General features: G+C 39.3%; 1 protein-coding gene across 9 annotated transcripts in view; it reads right to left on the reverse strand.

Annotated features, from left to right (window-relative positions):
* Positions 1–19,960, reverse strand: part of LOC100648390 (TWiK family of potassium channels protein 18) — a 287,911-nt gene that overhangs the window by 39,926 nt on the left and 228,025 nt on the right. For all 9 annotated transcript variants that reach the window (XM_012320543.3, XM_012320542.3, XM_012320541.3 and 6 more), the window contains 2 exons: positions 17,109–19,532; positions 15,825–16,110 (listed from right to left, as the gene is read on the reverse strand). In XM_012320543.3, coding sequence (XP_012175933.1) covers positions 15,825–16,110; positions 17,109–17,468 — 646 coding nt within the window. In that variant the 5' untranslated portion in view covers positions 17,469–19,532. The remainder of the gene's footprint in view (positions 1–15,824; positions 16,111–17,108; positions 19,533–19,960) is intronic.

Genomic DNA, 19,960 nt, shown 5'->3' on the forward strand with positions numbered 1-19,960 from the left:
TTGCGCCGAATGCCAGGCCGTTGTTATGCTAAGACCGTGAGGGCGGCCTGGTCGGCTCTTAGCATATTTCGACGATATTTCCGGCAGTACCGTATCCGTAGGACTTCCGGTGGTACTGTTGCTTACCGAATCTCACCTTGGAAGTTTCCTTCTCCTCTCAGTTTCACGCGCATTTGCATTATCAGCTTCAATTGCTACTCCTTTTCTTCCCTTTCAACCATTTGACCACCGCTACCACTTGAGGCGAAATTGATCGAAACGTTGCACGTAAATGACAGCGGTATTCTGAAATTGCTCCGATATCGACATCGAATCGAATTTTTTACTGGAACGTACGAAACATAATGACGAAATTCCTGCCAATTTGTCATATATTTTATACTCGCGAGAGAAGCAAACATTTTATAAAAAAAAAAAAAAAAAAAAGAATGGGAAAGTAAAAATTTGTATAGTCGTAATTTTGCGTAAAATCGAACTGAAAGCTCCTAGTGGAAAAAAGCATACCTGGTGCAATTCAATTAAAAGATCGATATTTTTTATACACTTTTGAAGTTACAGTCGAGGAATGTTTGTTTATTGTTAATTCTTTACTTCTTGCCATAGCTGCGATGAAACGACGTTACTTCTACTCCGTTATATTTAAACTGAAACGTCGAATATGTCTGAATCACTCGAGTTTCATATTTATCTCTAACAAATAACCAACACTTCGAAAAATCTGTATAAACTATTAGAATGGGAACGCGTATTTCGATCGTTCGAACATTTTAACGTTGAACAGACACGCTTATCGACAACACGTAATCTGCAGGTTCGATTTTCATCCATTTTGAATTATTGCCTTTTTATTTGTCTTAATCAACGCTAACCATTCTTTTTTTTCGACGTCTATCGACGAAATTTTTTACGTTTTCTTAGGTTTATGAATCCTTGAGACAAGATCAAAGAATAAAATTGGATTAAAGATATTTGCAATAATTCTTGTGCACGGTATATCGTACGTCTATCCTTCGAACGTATCGGTTCATTGTTTACGAATTTGTACGGCCATTGTTCGCTAATGCAGTTAAAAAAGTCAAGGGAAGGGTAGCGCCGTCTGTGCGAAACGTTAGGGGAAACAGGCCGGATTACACGGTAAAGTTTTTATGGGGAAGATTACACGAAGAAATAAAGCATTTAGATGGATGGTTAATGCGTCCGTTGGAATGCAGCTGTATCCACGATGCTGCCTATTTTTGTAAAATATACTGTTATGGTATTACGCGGGAGTTGCTGGATTTGCTTGCAATAATTTTTATGGTATTATACAGGCTTGTGTGCCGTATAATACGGGCTATGATATTTATATCGATATCAGGAAACTTATCCTCGCGAGATTATTACGATATTTTATGGCCGTATAATTTGAGTTATTGCGTGCCCACTATATTCCGGTCTTACGTCCACGGATTATAATGAATGATAGTTAAGTGTTCTCACGCGTACAGAAATTTTAACGAAGAGTAAAAGTGATAAGTTTTGCGAAACGTGTGCACAATGTTACATTTAACGTGTAACTGCAAACTACTTTTCCTTTTTCTTATAATTACCTTTTAGACTTTTATTGGTTTATTGAAAATTCAGAGGTTCAATACACGCACAGGATGTATATAGTACGCAGAAAAATATATCAAATATGCTAAATGTAGTATTTGTCGTATTTAGCAGGTAAAACAAATTTCTATTTAGGTTGCAGTTTTAAAATTATATTCGTAAAACTCTCTGTTTGTGATATAAATAAAAAGGAGTATTTTTCTTGGAGACGGAATCGTAATAAACAATTTCAGGACAAGTTAACTTGGAAATTTATTGGAATTAAATAGCGACGCGTTTTCGCGCCAAGCGTTGTTCCACATTCTGTCGCGAGAAGTCCATGACATTAATCAAAGACGACTATCTTCATTTTCTACTCGTTTTCCTCTCTCCGACATCGTTCAACCTTATGGCAATTTTTCTACAAAGCAATGTTCGCCTGTCCTTCCATCTGTTTTAAAGCACTTGTTTGTTCAGGAACGTTATTCCCGTAAATTGTATTTTCATGATCGTCCATCAATTACTAAAGTAACTTGAAATTTATCGTTGGATTCCTTTAAAACGAGAGTGACAAACGTTCGCGGTTTCATTCACCGATTGAAAAACAATCGATGCTGTATTTCGATAATTTATGATGCTATTACTATTGCATTATGATGGATGCGTATACTTGCAGTTTATTCACTTGTAACGATGAAACAATCGTATCGTTAATCTTTAGTCGTTAATTATTGACCAGTCACGAAAATTTCCATTCGATCTTCGATTAAAGAATCGTCCTTTCGTCTTTTGCATATCCTGGAATTATATCGAATAAACTCACGATATTGCTATGTTTCATGCGTGCGCACAGAGCGAAGGCGTTCCATTAAACTTCGATTTCTTCGGCAAACAAAGTTTATTTGCACCGTGCTTACAACAACGTTCTCTCGTGCTGTTACAACTTTACCTATTCGTGTCTTTTTAGGAGCAAACAAAAGTTGGGAACCGAAGAGAGAACGACGAGCGAAGATATACGTAAAAAGGAGCGAAAAGAGAAAAAAAGATTGGGAGAAAAGGCAAACGCGTAGGAAAGGGAAGATCGAAAGAAATTTTCTTGTTCGTAGCTATCGAATAGTTGCGACAGAAGCGAGAAAAATCGCGAGGATCGCGCAAAATGCCACACGAACCGCGTACATTTTACGAGACAGAGTAGATTACGAGAAATATATTTCGAGGCCGTTCGTTTCATCTATTCTATGTAGAATTTACGAGGCGCGATCCTTTGGAAGAGGACGCGTAATCGGAAAGTTATCTACGGCTAGACACGTCGTAAAGAAAGAAGACGTTAAGGCGGCTGCGATAGAGAAGATGACGGGGGATAGGGAAGGGGAAACGAGATTAAAAAATATATCCTACGAGCTGCACAATTCCACTCTGGCAACGATCGATCATTCGTACATATTACCATTCCCGTTGCCCAAGTATAGAAAGAGAAAGAGGAAATCCATCTTCTCGTGGCGTTTGACGTCGACGTCGACGGATATGTACTACTATCACCACGACGCTAGAGCAAGATCCTGAAATACTTTGCCACCACGCGAATGGAAAATAAAAGTGTCAACGTTTTCGGAATGGTCAGCGTGTCATTATGTTTTATTACATTTATTCGCTAGCTTCTCGCGCGTGGACGTTTTCTCATATACGAGTGTCTGACTATAAAGAGCAATTTCCCCTTTGATCAATGGTCTATAGCTGTGGAGATACGCGCGGAGAATGAGAGACGATTTTACGAATGTCGGAGAAATTTTGATGGACAATCGATGTTACCTTTGGCGATTCTATCGTGAGCCAATAGTCAGCGTAGATAAAACAAATATTAATTCTAGGATTTTTCATTTAAGAGCTTTTGTTTCATCAGAGTGTACGATTCCTTTCCAGTTTTCGATCATCTATTTTTCGTACGTGTTGACAAACTTCATATTTTTGCCACAAAGAGCTGGTTTTCGTGTCTTTGCTTTTACCTTTAGATCGATTCTTTCGAAAGAGCAACGTGCGGCTCATTCACTAGCTTTTATCTCACGTTCCAGGGAAGAGATTTTTGATGTTTTCGGACACAGGACGTGCCCTTTCACGAAGCACCTTTCCATCGGAAGTAAATTGCGATCTATTAATTTTTCAGGAAATCGATACATATTCTAATTCTTCGTAATTACCTTCGTAATTTCATCGTACCGCTATATCGAGGATGATAACGCTGCAACTTGTAACACGATTAGGATATACAATTATTTTCATTAGCTGTAAGAAGAAAGAAAGCGTTTGGAATTACGCGGAACGTCTATCGGCGCACGTAAAATCGGAGATCGGTTAGAATCCGCGGTTGTATCGCTTCGTTGCAGGTGCCAAAGAAAATAGAAAATGAAAATAGCAATTTTACGGTAGCGAGGGATGAAAGAATGGGGGAAAGGATAGTGTAGAGAAGGTCTGAAGAAGCTGACGTGCTGCAATACCTGAAAGACAAGAAGCGAACCGAACAGTGCACGAAAGAAAGAGTAAGAAAAAGAATGAGAAAAGACGAGAAGGAGACAGGCGTGATTCGAATCCAACGAAACACGAAAAGAAGGAGCGAAAGACCTCTTTGCCATCTCGAGACTTCTCAACGATCCCTTCAAACTCCTTTCTCTTCCCTTTACCTACTTCGTTCCAGTTTTATCGAACTTGATTAATGCTCGCGATACGAAACAAAGGAACGAAGCAATAATAATCAAGTGTTTTAAACGTACATAATACCAATTACTTTTTATCGTTATACTTTCTTTTTTCTTCAAACGAACCACTATTTGAATTCATTAAACAGATACGGAGCTGTTTCATTATTTTTATTAGATTTTTATACACCCAAACGAACTATCTCGCCTAAAATTTCGAAATAAATCTTTCTACTCTTGGAAAATCTTGGAAATTTTAGCTAGATTCCTCGCTTTGTTCGCGCGAACTCGCGATTCTTCCTCAAGCACCCGATACTTCTCAGTTTCTCCATCCTATCCCCTTAATTCGTAGTTTTCGTTTTTTCATAGAGCGTTGACTATTTTCCAATTCTTCGTTGCTATTGAGTTTTCCACGGTACAAGCGATCCCGAGCCAAGCACCGATTTGCAATATTGAAGTGCGATCAACCGTGTTGAGAAAAGGCATGGTTTACAGAGGCGGGCAACGGAAACAAAAGAGGTCGGCAAGCTAACGTGGCCCGAAACGAAGAACGAAATTGCGATTAGTCTGCGACCTCTTCTCGTCTAGCAATCCATTAGCGAGTCGCGGAAAAGTCGAAAGTCCCGGTCGTCTTAGGACGCCTCGAGTCCTCTGATTAAAATTCGCGATACTGCCGGGTATGAAAAGCTGCCTTTGGTCTTCTCGCGAACGCGTGACCCGATCCTCGGTGGTCGACGCCGTCGACATCGTCGGCACCTCCGCTGGCGCTGTGTTCCTGCCATCGTGTTTCCATCGTCGTTCTCACAGTGTCTCTCCTACTACGTCGCTTTCGTTTTCTATTCCCGCGTTCTCTCGAAGTGAAACGCACGGGTCGACGGGAAACGCGGAAAGAAATTATACCGCCAGTGCAAAATGCTAGTGTCCCTGACAAAAAGAATGGGAGTAAAGAGGAAAAAGTGGGACGTGCTGCAGAAGAAACTGGGATACGCGAGCCAAAAAGGTCAACAAGAATACGCCGACTACTTTGGTGGCGAACAGGGTAACGAAAGAACGGAGATTACGATGACGCGAAGGTAACCACGCAAGATGATTAATGGACTTTTCCTTCGACTATCGTTTCTTCGAAGATCGTCCAGGACGGAAGGGACTGGCCACGATAAAACCTGAAATCGCGCGGATCGCAGCTATTCTACGCCCGACAAGCAACACGGCTGATTGCGACTAAAATATTTCCAGAAAATATTTTCGCGTGGAATATTTCGAGAAGAAAATGTAGCCCTTTCTTTCTTCGTTTTACGTTGCTGGGAGAAACAACTTACAAAAGAAAAATATTTCGGTACACATACATATGCATCACCGGGGTTTTTCGATAGTCCGAAAGTTTTGCTAGAGCTACAAGGAATTTCGCTCAAATTCGACGTACTTGGTTGGAAGGAAATTCGATCCCTGTGTCGTTAGTTCTTAAATTCATAGCCGTTGATTATAATTGAAATTCGCTTTGGAATATTTATTTCAGAGTGAAATGTTTGTTTACGGGAAATAAAGTATTTTTTGAAAATTGGATACTGTCAAAGAGTTTTCAATACAAGTGCTGAAATTCTATGTTAGAGAACGTGCACGTGAGGTAGACACAGTGGAAAAAATACATGAATAGGTGATGCTCGAGCTTAGAGAGGATAAAATTCTGCTGCATCCGCGAAAGCTGAAGTATTTTACGCTTTGGTTCCCTCGGTCACTCTGACATTCGATTTAGATTTTTCCAGCTAATAGTAATTTACTATCAACCAAATACAATATTATATTACATCCTGAAAATCGAACAACTTCGAACATGTCCTATTTCGTCGTATCAGTTCAATTACATTAACATGTACTACACTTTTTATTAACATATTTTTTATTATAACATTAGGTGATCCGAAATGTTTCTTTCGTTTTATAAGGAAATAATAGACGCGCAATGTTTTTTGTTTTATATTAGTTTATTGAATTATGTACGAACATAATAATAGAAATATAACGAAATGGATCATACCTAATTCAATAAAATAATCTAAAACAGAAATTGTTGTACATCTCTTATCACCTCATAAAACGAAAGAAGCTTTTGGGACAACCTAATATCTACGAGTTGCTCTCTTCTGTAGTTCTCAGTTTATATCTCTTCCTATCGAAACTAACGAAATGTTATGTTCAAAGAAATAACAAAAGAAATAAAATTCGAGTGAATTGAGAACTTCACAGGATCTATCGACAATAGCTTTTACTTCCACGAAAATATCAATCTTGCAAATAAACACGTGGTAGGTCTTTGGGACTCTGTCATGCACGTGCCATTGACGAAAAGGATGAGATATTTGATCCTGGAAACACCATTCCGAGAATCCACGCCGATAAAGTGAACTAAGAACATGGAATAAGTGATATGCAACGAGTATCTTACGACGGGGATAAAAATCGAGTTTGATCCTCCGGATCTGTATACTCCGCCTCTTGGTCCTGGTCCAGCAGCACCGCTCAGACTATTTTTTGACTACGTAAGTCTAGACTATAAAGAGGTAATCGAGGAAATATTCATACGCCTTTGTATCGATAAGTACAAACGGATGATTTCGCTTTGAAAAAATTTTCACGTTATTAAATTATATATAATATGCATATTATACAGAACACTGAAATCTCATTATATACAGTAACGAGGAAGGACTATCGTGATTATATCGATAAAAATTGAAACGAATCTGTAAATGAATATAGAAGTTAAAAGTAATTTATTGACACACCTCTGCCTTTTCTTAGTGTTCCGCAATATCTGTTTTATTTTGCAATAATTTTTATGCGACTTGTACAAGTGATCAGAAAAAGTATCGGCACACTACTGTATTTGTTATATCCTTCACAGACTAATTAATTAGGCGAAAGAATATTAAATTTCTCGTCATTTCGTAATTGTTTCTATACGATTACAAAAATTTGATGCTATGGAAATGAAATATAGAAAAATATGAAATATGAGAAATATGAAAAAGAACGCTTCGTTGAAAAATAAGATTGCATATCGATACCGTTTATAGTAATCACTATAATCACTGGCAAGCAGAGTCATACGAACATTTATACTCGATCATCTTATAATCGAAGAAGGTATCGATATAACATGTTGCAAAATTGCTACACGGTTCTAAGTAGCATGATTTAATAAGCTTAGCACGGTTTCAAGAGGAGGGTTGACTGTAAAACAGTGCGAGATGTAACAGCGTTAAGCGTATCTTGCAATCGCCAATTACGTGATATCGAAGTCTCTCAAAATTCGAAACTAAAATGGACAAAACTTCGAAAGACACGAATAGCATGAAACGTAGCGAGTAAGATAGGAACGAAGACGTGTTTAAAGAACAAACCCGGTCTTCGTAGCCGTTTACAACGCCAGAGGCCTGTTTGCCTGGCTATGCGCCTTTAATGGAATGTCAACCTCCCGCCGTCGAAATCTTTTTGCGAACCGAAAACGGGCTTTCCTTCGGGTCTCGAATAATTATGGAAAATTCTCAGTACCACGAGAAACGAAATGTTTCGCCCGGATGCATCGTGGGTGCGGCTCGTCTTGCGTACCGTGGATCGATAAAGTGTCTGAATGAGACCGTCACCGGAAATAGCGCGATGAAACATTGTTTACGCTTCGCGATTGTTTCACAGGTTGATCGATCGTTGGAAATTCGAAGAGCAGGATAATTAGCGCTTTAAATGGCGCGTAGATATCGCGAGAGTAATTTTCGAAAGTAAACTTATAATTTAGATAAATGCGTGTCGTAATTCGTATCGCGAGGTAAAGTACGAGCGACTTCGCTCATTCGAATAGATTGCGTACCGCGTGAATTTCTCAGAATAAAATATTCATATTATGAATAGTTTGCATTATGTTTGTACGCGTAACACTTTTGATTTATCGTCGTATTCTATTAACTCGATACGTGTCAACCAACAACGTAATCGTTTTTCCAAAAGCGTCTTACATTTTCATTCGATTTCACCGTGATACTTTTTAGCGATTCGTAAGAAATTTACCGGATCCAGACTCGTTGCAGCGGTTCCTTCAGCTGGATGAAAAATCGGGTAATTGCAGAAGTTATGGCAAAAGTAACGTGGAAGCAACGGCATAATCATACGCGCTGTGAATCGTATCAAAACTTTATTTATTAAACAGACTTATAAGTTCTCGTTATGAGACTCGCTTTGTATCGTTTCATAGGCAGCCACTCGTCGTTGGGACACGGAAAACGATCGAGTTTTTCGAGTAGAGCAGCAACCAATTAAAAAGTTCGTTACTCATAGCGAAGACGACACCGTGGCGGCCCCCGTCAACGAAAACTTTTCCCGGGAAAAGTAGGAGTTACTTTAGCAATGGCTGCCGGCTATGCGACAAATAACACCGACTATGTTCCCGCTCAACTGTTCTCCAGGATATAATTAATTGCTACACGCAAATACAAATTGCTCTGTTTCGTTTATTTCGTTTATCCTTCCCTTTATCAACTAGCTCACGCACTTAACGCAATTTTTCGCTCAAACGACGCATACCTTTTACCAGAACATTTAGTTTATCGTACTTTCATAATGAAATCTTTAATTTCATAAGCGTTTTAAAAGTAGTTTATCTACGCGCTGACATTTTAAGAAGATTAAAATATGGATAAAACTCGAGAAAAACTGTATGAAACATACAGGGTGTCTCGGGTTCCTTGCATGAGGTAGTAATAGCATATTCTATGAGCAAAGATAAGAAAAAAAAAAAAAAAAGAAAGGAAGAAAATAAATAAAGTCGTTTCAAGCGCAGCTTTGTCAAGTTTCTTGAATGCGGTCGTAGGTATTACGTGAGTCCTAGCTCATCCAGAGAATGTACCGTGTCTATCTTCAACCTTTTTCATCGGCCATCAGGCGCCAGATTTCAGCGCACTATCACCGAAAAGCACTCGATGCTGTTCTCGGGAACCTCGGTGAATAGCTTTTTTGTCGAACTGATTTAATCATATCCGGCACAGCAGACAGGTTTATTGGTGTTAATAGTACACACACGCTGGACATTACTTTCTACGTGTAAAGCTTGCAAGTTCACTTCTGGCACCTAGAAATATTACCTACGTACATATCAAGACGAATATTTCCAATCCCTCCAAGTAAACAGAGAACGTGTTAAGTTATGAGCTTTTAAAATTGAAAAGGAAAATATTTATCGCGTCCCGGGATAGTTGTACGCAGTGGGAATAAAGGTTTTTCACGATAAATGTAACATGATTTCCCATTTTCAATTTCATGTTACCCATGACTTGGCACGCACGATACAAACTTGTTAACTCTATGGTGCACGTGTCAAGCCTGATAGCTTTATTACTCGTCTCTCCTCGGTTATTATTTTATCGGTCTTCGTGTGGAAAATAACCATCAAAATGCAAAGATATATATTTTTTTTATTAGTATTAACTGCTCAATATATTCGAGTAAAAGAGTGTAGTTAAAGCAATGCATATTTCGTAACATAAAACAAAACGACATAGGCGACTCAGGCTCAACGTGTGTTCTATAAGATTAAATATGTTTTATCGACGCTATACTGTATAGAAATCTCGCAGGAGGCGACGCTCGTTACGACCATTATACTTGCGCTCGAGCAGGTCGATGCAAAATTCCACGATGCTTACAGTAATTAAGTGGAAGGTATTGAAAAAGTTAAAAGAGAAAGAGACAAACTATGGCCGGACACCATTGCTGACAAGAAGTTGAGTGGTTTCCGGTACAGGAAGGTGGCGGACATGAACGAAAGTAGAGCCGATAAGTTGGAGAATTCTGAAAACGAATTAATTTCCCGTGACGTTTCCTTTTTCAGTAAATTGTTCCTAGACTACTTCCGCTTGCTTCTCTGCGATTTGCAACCGTCACGACGAAGATAGACTGGAATTTAATTCTTAAATACTTTTTCTCTAGATGCTTATGTTTATTCACAATATATATGTATTATATATTTGAAAGCGCATATTTAAATTTACGATCTCGTAGGTGTCATAGATTTGCCTGAGGTCTGTAACGTAACGAGTATTTATAACTGTATTTATAACTCTACTCTTGGGGGTCTGGAAATTCAAAGGCGAGATAACGTGTTTATAATTAATGTGATGACTATGCAGCATTTGGGTATAGATAATACGAATCTATGCTGTACCTTTGCTCTAAGCGACCTAGTATATCGGTGCTACTTATTTATTTATTTATTTGTTTTATTGCTTGCTTAAATACTGCCGCCAAATGCCATTACTAAGTTGACTCTTTTCATTTGGAAAACAGGAAATAAAGATACCGAAGTTAGTAGTCATAGAAAAGATTGACAAAAGATTGAAAGATGATCTATAGCCAGAGAAAAGAATAACAAGAAAGGAATAGAAGTTGAGAACAGAAAAAGAAAAAAATTGAAGAGCCGTTTAAAGGAAGCTGAATAAGAAGGAAGGAAGAAAAAGAGAAAACAGTAAATTAGAGGCAATGGAAATAAAAGAATTTACGAACTGATACAAAGGGGGTAGTCCGATGAAACGCTTGGCCAACATCAGAAAGTCATTAATGAATCTTTGACAATGTGAATCTTTAATGTTTTAAGACTGACTTCGAAGATCGAACATTTTACATGTTTCTATTAATAACGTTCGTAGATAGTAGGTGTTAAAAATGGACACGTCGAAGCGACATTTATCAAACGTTTTTAAATGGAATAAGTTTTTAAATTTTCGTTCCGGCCATTTCGAACGCTGCGTATAGTCATTGAAATTTGTTTTATACGTGCCATGTTGGTTTACGGTATGTTGCAAATCCCGATCACGGTGAAAAAATTCGGTTTTGAAATATAAAGTCTGAAAAGGCTCGTAAACACGAATTGCGTGATTGCGAAACTAAAATTTGTTGGCGAAACAACTGGTAGACGTATTTGAAAAAAAGTGGTAGATATTTTTGAATTGGTCGTAGATCGGAATGAAACTGTTCTTCGTCGAAGCAAACCTACGAAAACAAGCTGAGTTCGAATGGCAATGGATATCTGTAAAAAAGATGCTCGATTGAGAAATTGAATGGGAAAACAAGGCGATACGTGATAAATCGTGAAAATACGAAACTGAAACATTTATAAAAGATAAGAATTTATATTTTGCGATACCTGTATCCCATCTCCGCTTTAGATCAAAAGCTTCGATAAAAATTATTTGAACGATAAAGCGTTCTCTTTTGTTTCTGCATGATTTATGATCGTCGATAATTTATTTCGCTTCATCCACCATATTGATCATTCCGAGTTTAATGTTCCACAAAACATCCTTTTTTTTTATTGCAATAGTGCAGTGGTCTCGCAATTTATTGCAAGTATCCAGAATTCAACCAATTCTGTCTTCAACGATTTATCTATTATAATTAATTTAAGAAATGGATATCATTTAATAAACGAAAGAAATAAATATCGCATATTATCTATATTCGATTTTGAATTTCAGCCAGGTACATAGCTAATTGTACAAAAAAATCCTCTTCATTTGACCATCGAACCCATGCGTTAAATGAACAGCTATCTGAACAACGTAAAAAGGCTGAAAACAAAAAAAGAACGAGCACGCTTTCAATGACTCAATACCCAGCGACTACAAAAACGATAGTTCTCACCGGGATTTCACGGCACGGAACCCATTCAGCTTCAATCACCTCTCGGTGCAACAAAAATCTACGCTTTTTAAAACGCGAATCATTCAGTGTGCAGGTTATACGTATTTTAAAGTCGATCGGACCCCGCCGCCCCGCCAATCTCTAAAGAACACCTTCCCTTCGCCAAATGGCATTCGAACGTTAATTCGATGCTAACGGACATCACGCTAACGATTAAACCAAACATGGTATAAATTTCATCAGGAGCGCACTACCGTTCGTAAACAACCATCGGATCGATACCGACACATATCGATGATGTTTCAACAATTGCGCGAGAAATATCGGAAGATATCGTAACTTTCAGATTACTGATATCAATTTTCAATACGAATGTTTTCCGAGCAATAGCAAACCGATACAAACATCGAGTCAATATGTATAGTTGATACTTCATGGAAGTATCGATATCTCTGTTTATTACCTAACAAAATTATCGATATTTTATGTATTGGTTTGATACTTTACAACAGCGATTTCCAATTTTTTCCATCTCACGACACGCATAATTTCCGTGGTAGACCAAAAGGTATATCATATTTGGTTCAAGATAGCGTATTCACACCGGATAGCTATTATTATTATTATTGTTTGACAGTCCGAGGGGAAAAGAGGTCAGTGCTCTTAACTAAATAATCAGATATTACATGTTTGAAAAATATTTGAGCCCCGATTGAAAATCATGGCTTGATAAAATCGCAAATACTCGAATTTGATATTTCAGGACGCTGATATTGATATGTGTCAGATATTGCCTCGAAAGTATGGATACTACAAAAACCTTTTCAATTGATTGACACTTCTGAACAGTAGCATATGATGCTGGACCGATAAGAGTTTTAATTAGATCGTGTATTATCGAATTTTCATCGTGAAAGAAATCGCCAATACATTAAAAAAAAAAAAAAAAAGGAAAAAAAAGAGGAAAAGAAGAAAATGAGAGACATATGGCTACAGGAAGAATAATTTGATAAGCTGTTCCGTATCCTACCTGATTATTGCTGCGCGCGCGGTTCACTCATTTCGCGACTCTTTTATTTACTTTTCCCTCTTGTTCCTCCTGCTCCCTCTCTTTCTCTCCCCTTTTTTGCAATATCCACAAAACTCATAGACTTCCAATCTGTTTCAGTAATAACCAGAGTAAACGATCGGACGTGACGTCACTCGGTTCGAACGCCGGCAAGTCGAACGATTTGGAATTGTCGGTTTGCGTATATGTATGCCGAGCATTCTGACATGTAAAGCGGACAACAGTAGTCCAGTCCACAGCACGGCCATTACACGTTAATGTTGGACTTTGTTTGCCTTGAAAATTGATGCTCGCTATACCGGCCTCTGGTTCACCCTTTCGACCTCGTAACCACCGACTCTTGTTGCTTCTATCCTATTTTTTTCTCCTGCCTCCACCCCCGTATCCCTTCGCCGCATGTCTGTCGCGTTTTCCGCGCGCGAAACCGATACGTTTTATCAGGAATCGTTCGAATGTAAAATTCTCTGTCGTTTCATTTTGTATTTACGAGAGAGCGTGTTACCTTCGAACAGAGATATCATCCGCGAAATCTCGATGCTCGCTGTTTCGATTAATGCCAAGACCGATCTGACGCGCCAAAATTTTTTCGCCCTTATGATTTAATGCAGCTTCCGATTGCAAATTATACTTCATTTTTAACCGGATGCCCGCAACCTTCTGTACACCCTGGCTACGTTATTTCCGAATTTTGTGGACTCGTAAATCTCGCTTACGTTCGTTCGGAGCGTGTCAAGAATTAACTTACATAAATACGGGGACTTATATTGGGTTGGCAATCACTTAGTTGCCAACCCAATATTTCCAGATAAAAGATTTAACACGTTGATTATCATATCGTGATTGTTTTTTTTTTTTTTTTTTTAGGATGATCAAAATAGGATAGGTTTCACGGACTAAACAATTTTCAACGCGACGAATGACTTAGATAACATTGTCGATGTAATTTTTGGCTGAAATTAAACGTTTCACGGTGTAGAAATCTATTGTTACAACAAAATATATAAAATTGGCGTGGCAGTTAACGTCTTTGTCTATTAGGGATCAAGGAATACGTAATACGCGAGATCATAATACTACACATATTTCAACTTCTTTAAATCTCGTGTAATTGGGGAATCTAGACAGAAGAAACAGTGGCAAAAAATACTATTTGCAAGGGGATCTTTGAATTTCCTTTTCACAGTCACTAGATTAGAGAAACAGATCTGAATAATGTAAATCGATCGAAGAAAAACTACAAACGAAACGTTGCGTCAACAAATCTTTGGTCCTTAATGTGTTAAGCGACGATACGCAGAAATTGTGCAAGGTAAGACACTTCGTCATTTGCGAATTTTGGAATCGCGATGTTGCCTTCGCATCTTGGGTTTGCAACTCTCGCTTCTCGACCAATGTTCTGATTTTTATCCCGCAGTACTTTGACCTGATGTAATTTCGCTTAGCTACCGTCAGACTCGAAACGTTTTATAGGTGAACAGTAAAAGATTTTACAACAGAGCCGTGCGATAAGGAATCGGCTTGCGTTTAAATTTGCTTTGTCAGATTTATAGCGTACCGTATCTTCGTACTCCGCTAATTTAAATCTGCGCCGTGGTAGACGAATAACTAGAATCTTTCATAAAATTTAGCCATACCAGAGACTAGAGATCGATGATAAGTTACCAAAGAGACTTTACGGCCGCATAGATAAAGTCAAAAGCGAGTAACTGTATACGTTGCATTGCACGATATATTTTCTCAGTTGTCGAATAGGTATCTGGTCTTTTGCTACGCGCAAAACTCTAGACATATACGAGATTGGTCGTCGATCAGACGTATCAATCGTTACTATGAAAAATCGATGACTGGAAGTCGAAAATTGTAGTAATACGTTTTTGATTTAACGCGTGGTATGAGTCTTCAAAGTAGAGAAATTCTTCGTGATAGTTAGTGTTGAAGTGGTCACCACTTCTACGAAAACTTTACATCTGGTCTTTTTAGTTTTCTCAAGCGCAGAGGCCATCGACAGCATATAAACAAAAGACTAGCATGAAGGCAGACCATAAACAGTAGACGGGCGACGTTGGCTTCGGGATTTTCAGTTATGAGGTAACAGTGCTAGCGTGCGGATCTGGACCAGCTCAAATTCTATTCCTACTTATTATTACACTTCTCTATTAAATTAAATATATATATTTTGTACCTTACACTTTATCCACGCGTTTTCTCTCTTTATACATCTAATAACCTCAACAGTTAGGAAAGTAGCATGTGTCCTATTTATGTATTTATAACGCAAATGTATTTATGTACAGTGAATTGTTAATACATAAGATTACATTGTATTAGGTTGTCCGAAAAGTTTCTTTCGTTTTATAAGATGATAATAGATGAACAACAATTTCTTATATTATTTTATTGAATTAAATATGATCCATTTCTATTATTATATTTCTATTATTATGTTCGTGCATAATTCAATAAACTAATATAAAACAAAAAACATTGTGCGTCTATTATTTCCTTATAAAACGAAAGAAACTTTCTGGACGACCTAATACACGAAAATTGCAAACCAAGAAAAATAATTTTTCGAGAATGAGCAATCTCTGGCAAAACTATCACGAAATACTCATAGAGGATTAAAATCTAGTTGGCCAATGTTCTACTCGTGTCATACTTGATCTCATTGTTCTAGCTACTGTACCAATGTAATATAAATATACATATATAATCGAAGCAACAAATATTAATATCGTATGTCACGTATTCTGGATAAAAATCAAAGCGTATCTATATCGTCGTATAATTCCACTTGAAACACTTACCGATCGTCGTCAGCACCGTGAGAGAATATAAAAAGGCTTTGGCGAAGTTCCACTCGTATTCCGGAATCCGTCTTTCTGTCACGGTATCACTAGCGGAACTTCCGACATATGTTCCGGCGTTCTGGGTCGCCATCATGTCTTCGGTGATCCTCTTCACCAGTTGATCCTGAAAACGTGCGATTTCCTGGGCAGCCAGCCTCGTCCAGTTCTCACGGTAAAGAATGTTCAAACTCTCCGTAATTATCCATATATTTTCCACCGTCTTCGCTCGTGCTTCGTGATTAACCTTAATAGCAAAAAGAAAAAATATCCTCGTTAAAATAATACAAATACAATTTGGCGAAAATATATTTCAAGTACGTAGGCGCTTACGCAAAGTTGCAGATTTAAGGAAAGGAAGAATCCCGTGGAGGGAAAATTTTCATTGGAATTTATCAGCGTCGAAGAATAACAGCGCATGATAGATGTGGATAAGACGAAGAGAAACTGGAAATATCTTTTCCACCCAGAAGACTCTACGGAACGAGTATCACTTTAAAGAAGGAAGAAACTAGTCGGCGACGACCAATCGATAAAACTTCGTTGAAACGGAGCGCCAACGCTAGAACGCACCGATAATTCGATTGATTCAGGTTCACTGAGGTCATCTCAGGTAGGAAAACGGGATTCTGATCAAAGATGCAACGATAAGTCGAAATTCGTTACCGTTTCGCTTAAGCGATAATTGGGAAAAAAAATCAAATACCGTCATGCTTATTTGCAGCAGCGCGCCATCACCAATACTACACGCGAGTAACGTTAATGCAATGGCATTGATTCAAACGCTGATATAGTTCTTTTCAAAAGAAAGATCAATTGCTAATTGGATGATTTTTCGGTAAAGTCTTTTCGATTGTATCTTTACCGTTAACCACTCGGTTTATCGCCTGTGTATTTTTCAGTAAAAAATATTTTGTACAAAATAATTCGATAGGCAAAAATGCCGATATCACGAAAAAATTTCTCTGGAATCTATAGAATGGAAAGTAACAAAATGTCCACGTTTCAAACGGTCGTAACAGCAAGTAATATAAGATTTATTTCGCTTTAATTTATGAAACATAGCTAGAGAGAAAGAGCGTTCGTTCGTAACAGCGTGAATCGTTACGTGGCAAGTGACAAATATTCAAGCCATGTGAACCGTAAAAATGCAACAATGAAAGGCAAAATGAAAAAAAAAGAAAAAAGCGGGAGGAAAAAAGGGAAGAAAAACCGCCGGGTGGAAATCAATAGTTGTGCACTCACTTGCTTTAGCCAAGCGGTGGTATTCCGTCTGGTAGGCTGATTCTCTGCTATTGTGGTAGCAAGTGTCCTTTGTTGTATCCCGGCATCGGTACCGCCCTCGATGGCAAGGAAGATGAAGCTACCCAGTAAAGTGTAAGCCACGAGGAGGGCACATATTCCAAGGTTTATAATACAACCTTTGAGAAAGGAGTGCTGGCTGGCCTTGTCCGGCACTCCGCCGAAGCAAAGGCACCTCACTTGTCTCGACGGATGTGTTTTCGAGCGGTCCGATGTAGATCTCTTCAAGGACGATGTATTGCCATTGTTCGCGGGCTTGAAGCCCTCGTAAGCTCTGTAATGTCTCGCGCTGTCCTTCTCCATTCTATTTTTTCCCTTCCTACCGGATCACCCAATTCTGTCCTCTGACTATCATTTGTCGAACTGTACCTTAGCACGGCCTGTCGTTCGCATTTGTCAGCTTAGGTCGCTGATAGAGGGAACCGATGGCGAGGAAGAGAAATAGGGAGATAAGAACGGCCTTCTAATCTTCTTCGAAATCCCTCGAGCTGACCTCGCGTGAGAGTCGTAACGTCACTCCTCCACGGTAAGAGTAAAACGATCGTCTCTCCTTTCTTATATTTGTGTTCGATACCAACTAGAGATCATCCGGTAGGTTGTCGGGCCGATTTTTTCTCCTAGAAATACGAACGACTCGGTGGACATACTCGAGTCGTGCAATTTACTTGGACGCGATCGAGTCGTTGACATTGATCGTGGATAGTTTCCTCGACGATTTTCTGCGCGATCGTCTGCGCGATCTCCGCGAATCCATTCCTTTTAACGGTATCGCGTAAATAAAAGTGGTCGAAGCGTCGGATTCTTCGTTGCGAACGAGTCGCGGTTCGAAACACTCCATTGGGCACGCGGTACAGTAGAACGCTGTGAACGACTCGCGCTGAAATGTTTATGACAGAAACGTTTAAACCAGGCTCGAAAGTTGCTGCTTTCGAAATAAAAGGACAGTCGTGACGGGATGACGGGATACTCCGATTACGGTCACCGCCAATTTTTATTATCCTCTTAGAAAATGGTCGTTCGACGGAAGCAGATCACGAAGGGATTTCGTAGGATCCGAGGGAACGTTCGATCGTATGCGAGCCGGGCACTCCCGTCATTTTTCTAGAGGACGGCTGTCCTGACTGGAACGCGGCCCGGAATTCTATGGACAAAATCGATGTTTGAGATATTTTCTGGGATATTAGTTCTACCTCGGGATGAGGCTCTCTATCGAGAACGAAATCGAAAGGCTCGATCCTCGTTTTCGGGGATATTGCCCTCTTAAGGTACGCATACGTTTAAGAGATATTTATGGGTGCCGGTGCAATAACGTCGAACTCGATCTTATTAAAGAATCCGCCGACGTTATGCAACGCATAATTCTGCTTTACGAGCCTTAAGAGCGTTGTTCAATTTCAACATCTTGCCATCGGTTGGGCTATGTTTTACCGCGCTTGCCTGCAATTTGCGATTATCCTTTGCGACCAATTTTTCTTTCGGTGGTCCCTCCTGTCTTTGATACGTCGTTAAACAATTTCAATTTTGAAACTCCCATTCGAGTCTCGCGGAGAAGGGGCGATGTTCGTACAGTATCGAGTTGTCTCTCGACGACGCGCGTACCAATCGATTAAATCCGATCCGGTGTCACGAACTGAAACCACGACACTGTGACACACGTAGGAGCACTTCCCCTACACGACGTCGACGACGACGGCGACGCCTTTTTCTCTGTTAGCGGTAAAATGGAAACTTAAATAACGGCGTAGAGTGAATTCCAAGAGTGTCTGCATGAGTCACTTAAACTTTTCTTCGTACCGGTTGAATGTAAAGCTATCAGTTCCTGCTTTTCCCATTCTCTCTCTTCTCTCGTGCTCTCGTTTCTCGCTCTTCTTCGCTCTCGTCCGCGAAGAAAAGATGGAAAAAAGGAAACGTAGCCGCAAGTAGAGCCGCGAGATGCAGACGGAAACGCAACCAGCAAGCAAGTGGATGACAACTTCAAGGCTTCATTCTGACAAACAAGATCTCCGGAATAAGTATTCTCGATGCACTTCGCGGCTGCGTGGTCCTGCGTTTCGCACGAATCTTTCACGATGCGCGTCGTTATCGTTTATCATCCTCGTTGCATTTATTTATTTCTTGCTTCCTCCTTTTTCCTGCTAGTTTCGTTCGTTCGGTCGTAGCTCGTCGATTTAACGCATCGTCGGCTCACGTGCAGAAGCAAAACTCACCGCGAAAAGCCGCTTAACTCGGTCACACTCGATCCGCTAATTTGCTCGTGTCCTGTACGCCGTGCCATTCTCGTGTATTCATTCCAGAGCTTGGCGAATAAATCAGCGGACCGCGACGCGCGAACCTGGCGACGTTTTCCTCTCGCACGATCGAGGTAATCTGCAAACAAAAGCAAGAAGGTTGAATTCGTTGAATGGATTTTATACTTGCTTTTCTTTGTTCTGCAGCAGAGTGCTGTTAAAACGCTTAATGTTTCAATATACGAGTCGTCCATATCTATGTTGACCGACCCCATAAATTAAAACGCATAGAAGAATCGAAGATATTACTTTTTAATTCTTCCTTAGAATTTACGATTATTCGTGTTATCTGCTTGCGACGAATAAATTTATAAAAATAACCATGAATAACAATTCCGTATCAGGATAATGCGAAGATGGATAAACCCTATAATAAGCGTAGTTGATCAGTTTGGCTTCTGAGAAGCTCTTTTCGAGAAACGAAACTAAACGATAAAATTACAAATCAATAAATACATTAAATACATTTCCGTTTGGATTAAGTTTCCTTTCAATAGCGTATGATAT

The sequence above is a fragment of the Bombus terrestris genome, chromosome 3 (assembly GCF_910591885.1).
Source record: "Bombus terrestris chromosome 3, iyBomTerr1.2, whole genome shotgun sequence".
Lineage (NCBI taxonomy): Eukaryota > Metazoa > Arthropoda > Insecta > Hymenoptera > Apidae > Bombus > Bombus terrestris.